The sequence below is a fragment of the Cryptomeria japonica genome, unplaced genomic scaffold (genome assembly GCF_030272615.1).
Source record: "Cryptomeria japonica unplaced genomic scaffold, Sugi_1.0 HiC_scaffold_110, whole genome shotgun sequence".
Classification (NCBI taxonomy): Eukaryota; Viridiplantae; Streptophyta; class Pinopsida; order Cupressales; family Cupressaceae; genus Cryptomeria; species Cryptomeria japonica.
Window position 1 is genome coordinate 371,215 of NW_026728932.1, and position 7,978 is coordinate 379,192.

At 34.5% G+C, this 7,978-nt stretch overlaps 1 protein-coding gene across 1 annotated transcript; it reads right to left on the reverse strand.

Moving 5' to 3' along the window:
* Positions 1–3,070, reverse strand: LOC131865418 (uncharacterized). The gene is made up of 3 exons (XM_059215319.1): positions 2,969–3,070; positions 2,775–2,882; positions 1–315 (listed from the first exon to the last, which is right to left on the reverse strand). The coding sequence occupies exons 1-3, from the start codon at positions 3,068–3,070 to the stop codon at positions 1–3; spliced, it is 525 nt and encodes a 174-aa protein (XP_059071302.1).
* Positions 3,071–7,978: the final 4,908 nt, after the last annotated feature.

Consider the following 7,978-nt stretch of genomic DNA (forward strand, 5'->3'; position numbering starts at 1 on the left):
CTACTTTTCAGTATCCAATTCCTCCCACTCCTCTTCTTCTTCTTCTTCTTCTTCTTCTTGGGGATTCTCCCTTTCCCCTTCCTCTTTGTGATAAATCTCATCATCCATGACCATGCCTCTCCTTTGACTGGTTTCAAAAGCCTCAAGCCTTGCTACCAAAATATCTTGTATCTCCTTCAACCTCCTCATCTCTCTTTTAGTCTTATCTTCCATTTCATTCATTTTTGTAGCCATGCGGTTACCTTTTGGAGGAATCTTGTTATCTTTCACTTCAACCTTTCCATTTGATGTAGATGCAAGAGGCTTAATTGCAGACTTGCAAACAAATGAAAGATAAGGATCCAAACCCCACACTCTTAAGATGTTTCAAATGCATCTAATACCTCTAGGAGGCTCAAAAATTGTCTTCCACTAAGCCAAGTGGCTCCTTTTCCTCTACACGATTTAAAAACTCCCAAGAAACATGTATCTAAGGTACTCAAGTCATTAAGTCTTCATTTGTCAAGGTAACCCAAGTACTAGCCTGCTACTAGACCTAGGCTCATACGAGCCCTATAAACACTATTTTAAGCAGTTACCTTCCGAAAGTTGCAAAACACCAGACAAAAAAATCATAGATTAGGATACCCTTTTCATCCAACAATAACATATCCAAAAATTAGGTACTATTACTTTTGACCAACAATCTCAAAAACTCACTGTCCTCTGTACCCGGTAGGCTAATTAAGATAAATATGCAAAGAAAGCACTTCCAAAACCCATCTACAAAAGGAAGCCTTTCATATAGTCTTTGGTTATGATCCTAAACGAATCATTTTCTAGGTTTTATGGTCAAGTTATGCTTCTTTATACCCTATCTCCAAAACCCTCTCCATTTCACCCTTAAACCTAGGGCTTGCTCAAAAACCCATCAAACATCACTTCTAGAATCAAATGAAGGATGATTAATCATGTCCTGAATATACCCTTACTATTTCAAACATAAAATAGTCCCTTCTTAAGGTTGATCTGCTACTGCTATAACTATGGCACTAAAACCATGCATTTTCAGTCAATCCTCCATGGTGTAAACCAAACTTTCACTCCTTCCTATCATTAAAGTGTCAGGAATGTATGATAAAAGTTAGGGATGATCCAATCCATAGGAAGCAGAGTCCTACATCTATGGTTGGATCATTGTTTCAAAGGAAACTAACAAAATAGTGAACAAAAATGTCTGCAGACTTAGGAATGATTAGTGCAGTGTGTTATTCCAGGGTCCATCTAACCTTTAGAAGATTAAAACCATGTAAGGATGCAAACACACCACCCTCACTTCATTAAAAAACCAATATCAAAACTACTTTAGTGTAAAGAAAACATGAAACCACAGATTTGCAGGAAAATAAATGAGTTTGATTGATGTTTGAGTTACTGTCCATACAATCCTGTACTCCCTTGTGCTCTCCCCCATACAAATGTCTCTCAGGGATTTTAATAGGCCTCCAACAACTTCCCCAACTAATCTAAATAGTTATGTGTGATTACAAATACTCAAACAAGCATATTTTATCATTTCCCACAAAAATGGCACTAGCCGTTATTTTCAAATATTTGAACTAAAAACTCTTATTAAATAACCTATATTGACTTCTATCCCCAAAAATAATGACTCTTAAAGGATCAAAATTATTTATCTAATAGGTCTAAACACTTTTAAGACCAGTCCCAATCCTATAACCCTGAAATCCTATATTTGGTCCTATGGTCATATTAGGCTCATTAGGACAATTAACCATTACATTAGGATCATTCCAATGAAATGCCATGATTGGCTTTAAGACATCAAAATTGAGTCTACTAGACCCATACATCTCCTTTTCATGCCTCCATGGTGTCCTCCAAGTTGTCTTCATGTCAAGGGCTCCTACACCATACTCCCCCCCAATGAAAAATCTCTTGTCCCAAGAGAACAAATATTTTGTGTTCAGATCTTGTAACTCTTGTGATGATTGTTTGGTACATGTATGTACCTTGTTAAACTTCTCAAATGGAACTCTCCTACCTTTGCAACCTACATCAATCTCAAAACAAGAATTAGCACTCAAAAACTTATGTTTTGGTCCCATCATGAGACTGTCTTTTGTCTGCCTATACTGCCTTCTTTCACCTGCTATTTGATCCAAATTTTGGTGAACACCAATTCCACCATTACTACCCCTCTTCTACACTACAATAGGACACAAAACTGATCCCACCATGACACCATCCACACTACTATTCCACAGTACATTTGTGCTTACTAACTTACTATCATCAACCACCATCTTTTACTTCACTTGAGGCTTATCTCCAACTTGAAAACTCACATGCATTGGATCTCCAAAACATATGACACTTTTTTCATTTGGGTCAACAACATTCAAAGGATTCATAAAAAATGTTTGTCCATATTTTTGCATAAGGTATCTATTAGTGTAGCCATCATGCATTGTCTTTCTCCCATACTGCGAAGGTCTTCCTAGGATTAAGTGTGTACAAGTCATAGGTACCACATCACACAAAACCCTATCATGATATTCCCCAATTGAAAAATTGACATACGCTTGTTCCCTAATAAGGACATGTCTTTCTTTGCTGACCCAAGTAGCATAATAAGGACATCTATCAGGAAATCTTTGTAAATTAAGTTTATTGACCATCTCATGGGAAACCAAGTTATTATGTGAACCTGAATCTACAATCAATTTACAAATTTTACCTTGACACAAATACTGAGTTCTAAAAATTGATACCTTATGCTCTTCTTGCTGCTGCAACTTGCCTTTGTTAAGCATGAGGGATTCTCCTTCCAGCACTGGACTTGCTTTCAATGATTCATTTTCTTGTTTCTTTTCTTCTTCCTGTGTTAGGTTGACTCTCCTATCCCTGCCTCTAACTCATTGTTCCCACTTAGGACATTTAAAGGAAGGATCCCCTACTTCATTACAATTGAAGCATCTTCCCGTGAAAATGCCTTTGCCTGCCCCATATCTTCCACCTCCTCTGCATCCTCCTCTTGAATCAGAAGATGTCTCTTTTCCTTTCTCATTGATTTGTCCTTGTTACCAATTTATTCTACCACCTCTTCCTCTTCCTCCTCTTCCGACATTCCCTTGTCTTTCCTGCTTCCTCTTCAACTTCTCTTCTTCTCTAATGGCCAACTGAAAACATTCTCCCCACGTCCTAGGCATCTGCAAACCTATTTCATCTTGAAGGTTGAATCTTAACCCATTTAATTACCTTGGTATCTTCTCTTCTTCATCCTCTAGACCCCCTTTGATACTAAGCTTATGAAATTGCTCAATATAGGACATCACATCCATGTCCTTTTGCCTCAAATTCTACCTCATCTTCTTCACATGAATTGTATAATCAGATGGTAAAAAATGAACCTTAATCAAACCCTTCATTCTAGCCCATGTTGTAATCTTTTCCAACTCTCTAGACATCGTGTCATTTTGTATATCAGACCACCATGTCAAAGCTATACCTCTCAACTTAGTTTTGGCAAACTTCACTTTCTTTTCTTCGTCCATTTCCTCAAATTCAAAGTAGTTGTGTAAGGCATCTAACTAACCTAATATTTCTTCACTATCCATCCTCCCTTGGTAAATAGGTATGTCAATGTTATTCTTACCTCCACCTTGGACTGCCTTTAGAAATCTCACCAATCTCTTCTCTTCAAAATCTTCTTCTCCCCTTCTAGACTCTTCATGGCTTTCCCCTTCATCGTGTGCTCCCAATTCTTCACTCATCTCCTCTCTTCTAGGTTCTTCCCTTTCTTTCTCTAAGGCTTCAATCCTTGCTAGAATTTGTAACCTCTCTCTCCTTTTTTTTAATCCTCCCTATCCTTTGTTGCTTCCAACTCCCTCTTTTCCCTCTTCCCTCTTTCAAGGGCTTCTCTCAACTCCTCTATCTCCATAGCCATTTAATTTTTAGGTGCCATCTTATCAAAACCTTCCCTCAAAGATCCACTCAGTGCTCTGATACCAATCTGATGCAGAGGTAAGAGGCTTAATTATATACTTGCAGACAAATGTAAGATAAGGACCCAAACCCAACACTCTTAAGATGTTTCAAATGCATCTAATACCTCTAAGAGGCTCAAAACTTGTCTTCCACTAAGACAAGTGGCTCCTCTATCTCTACACCATTTAAAAACTCCCAAGAAACATGTATCTAAGGTACTCAAGTCATTAATTCTTCATTTTTCAAGGTGTTAGAATATTTAATCTTTACTTAGCCTAGGTTTATTTTTTATTTAGTTTAGGATATTCCTTTGGAATTCCTACATGTAATTTGTCCTCTAGTACATGTGTGAGGACAAGTCATTTCTTTTATTTTCCTTTATTAAGGAATATTAGATCTCCTCCATAAGAGGATGTGGACACATGGCACACACATTTTATGAATGGTGGCATTCATAGATTTGGGAGTTACTTTGTAACTCCTCTCCTCATCTCTATTTAAGAGATGCCTCCTCTCTCCTTTCTTCTTAATGACAATATTGTAAAGAGCTTCTTGCTCTCTCTCTCTCTCTCTCATTTTTAGGCATTGCCTCATTCATAATATCACAAGGAGTTTTTCTTTGCTTTTCCCCTTTCAAAAGTTCTTGTGCCTCCTTCTTCACATTTGGGTGATGCTCCAAGGTTATTGCTTTTCTCTTGGTAACAATTACTTCATCATAAACTTTCTTGGATTAATTTTCCTTTCCTTGCTCTTTTATTTCCTTTCATGGTATCAGAGTAGGTTTCTAATCCTTGTTTTAAGTTGACATTGATGAAGGTTACCATTCTGTGGAGTTCACCTTGTTGGAGGCATTCTTGAGAGGAGAAGAAGTTCTTTTCTAATATTTTCTGTTGTACAGGTTTTGGTTTCAGATTTTTAACTTTTTTTTCAAACTTGTTAACAAGTTTGCCTGCAGGTTTAATCTCCTATTCTAGTTAGTTTTTATTTTAAAAAAAGGGCTTTGGAAGGCTTGCTGCCAAAGTTCCTCCTTTCTAGTTTAAATTTGTGTCTTTGGAAGGCTTGCCGCCACAGTTTCTATTTTTTTAGTGTGCATAGTTTGGAAGGTTTACTGCCAAACTCAGTCTCCTTAATCTATTTGGTCGGCTTGCCACCAAAACTAATTTATTATTAAATTTCATTTTTGATTCACTTGCAGATTTTAACTCTTTTTCTTGCTTACAACTATTCTGATTCAATTTGTTTGAATCTGCCATTCAGTCCTAACATTTTTATTTGCAAGTGTTATTGATAAATAAAAAGGATAATCTTTATTTAAACTTAAATTTGTTGAGGATTAAACTCAAACTTAAATTTGTTCTTCTTGTATGATTGTATCTGTTTTGTTTTTTCAGTCATTGGACTGTGACTCTATTGCCCAATAGATAGGCACTGGTCTGAGACCATTCACCAATCTCAAACGTTTGAAGCAAAACATAAACCAGTAGTATAGGAGTAAGAGAAGTTTTTGTTTTCAGGACCTCAGATTATAGCCGTGAATTTATCTTCAAGAGAGTTATTTAAATGATCTCATGAGAGCCAAATGAGCTTTTTGAAGGTCATAAGTTTTTCTTTGAGGTAACTTTATTCGTCTTCACTGTTGAAGATATAGATTGTTTTATATTTATTTATTTGCAAGTTTTTCCACATTAGAAGTTCAATAGACTGAACTGCATCCGTTAAATTTAAAAGTAGTTACTTTTACTCTCATCTTTCAATCTGAGCCCGTTCGACTCTACTGGGGATCGAACCCAGAATCTTTGCTTTCGTAGAACAACGCCTTAGAACACTCTATCAAATCCACCCTTACGGACTCGAGCAACATAACAGAAGAAACCAGAACTTGCTCTGAACAGCCATTAAAATCAACTGTCATGCAACTAGAAGCTTGAGCAGAGCCCTCTTCTGCATTGCCTTACAGCTGGACAATAACAAATACGTGCTGAGGCAAATGATAATAATAACAAAAAGCGTCCTCTGCTGTGTACTTTAGAACACTCGGCCATCCTGACAGCTCTTACAGATTTGTTCTTGAACTTCCTCAGAAAAAAACGAGGCAAAATAAAACGTGAGAACAGAATTAAACCCCTGAAAAAAGTTTTTTAATAAAAAAAAGAGTCGATTACAGACATTTCATAGTAAATTCTCATTCTTGCCAACAGTTGATTAAAGTAGCCTCCTGATTGTTGATAGAAATTTGCAAACCACGCCTGAGAAGTGAATAACTGGTATGAATTGTCTCTTAAAAAAAAAAACAAGAGGGCGTTAAAACTTTAGTTAAAAATACCCTTGAGGGCGTTAAAACGTTAGTTAAATTACCCTTGAGATTGTTTCGAAACGTATCTTTGGGTTAATCTTTTGATTGGCCTGCATTTTATCTGTGCGTTATTTTGGAGAAAAGTGGTTAATTGGATATCATTGGAAGCAAAATTACTAACTCCTCCCTTTTGTAATTTGTAAACTTACCTGTAACTTCCCTGTGGTCTCTGCTCTGTAGATTCCCTGCAAATAATTATAACTTGCATGCTTCATAATTTTCTTGTCATTTAACGTCTCTGCAGTCATCTGACAAGTTTAAAAGTTTTTTAAAACTTATTTTATTTAAATCAAGTTTAGTTTAATATTAAATTTTATTAAACTTGTGTTATTTCTTTTTAAAAAAAAAAAGTTTTTTTAATAAAAATTTTAATATACAATAGTTTTATTTTGTTATTAAGACTTACAATTGTTTAAATAAAATTTTAAAAAAAACAAAAAAATCAATTTCAATTTGTTATTAAAATATACTTTTTTCTTTGATAAATATTTTTTTGTTTAAAAAATTTTGTTATTTAAGATTTGAATATAACATTTTTTTTACATAAATTTTGTTATAATTCTTACTCAAATCTGGTTTATTTTTAAATCAAGGAGGTTAATTTTTATTTTTTTAATCAAAGGGGTAATTTTTTTTTTTTACAAACTATTATTTTGCTATCATGTCTACATTAATTCCAGAAATTAAATTAAATAGTTCCAATTATCATTCTTGGAAAACACATATCTCGTTTATTTTTCGTTTCAAACACCTTTTGGATGTTGCGACTGATAAAACATTTGAACCCGCTACATCTGCTCCTCAAGCCGACCTAGATAGATGGAAGGCTCAAAATGAGGAAGCACTTGGTTTAATTGGTATTTCAATGGTTCCTGATTTGTATGTTTTAATTGGAAATTGTACAAAAGCGCATGAAGCTTGGGAAATTTTAAAAACAACTTATGATAGCTCAAATGAATCCTGAAAAATTCAACTTCAAGATCAACTTGAAGATCTAAGGTATACGGATTTTAAAACTATGGATGAATTCTTATTAAAGTTTGATTCTGTTAATAGTCAATTAACTAGTTTAGGAGTTACTCTTGCTGATTTACGTTTAATTCATCTTATTCTTAAAAAATGTCTTCCTCGTCAATTTCAACAATTTATTACGAATATTCATGCTCAACTTGCTATTCCTAGCTTAGCTACTCAATTAACATATGATATTTTTCGTAATTTATTGCGTCAAGAGGAAGCTAAATTAATTCAATTTGGTACTCTTAAAAGTAGTGAACATGCTTTTATGTCTAAAAATCAAAATCATAATAATAACTTTAGATCCAATAATAATAAACATAATCATAATCATAATAATAATCATCATAACAATCACAAATCTTCTAATTATCAATCTCATTCTAAATCCTCCCATAATAACTCTCATAATAATAATCATAATAATACGTACAATAATCAAAGGAATAATTCTCAAACAAGACCCCATTGCACATATTGTGGGAAAGATGGACATATTACTAATATTTGTTTTAAGAAACAAAATGGTAAAAAGCCCATGAATCAAAATAATCAAAATAATCAACATAAACCTCATTATAAGAAGGGTAATAATAATGGTAATTCATCTCGTCATGC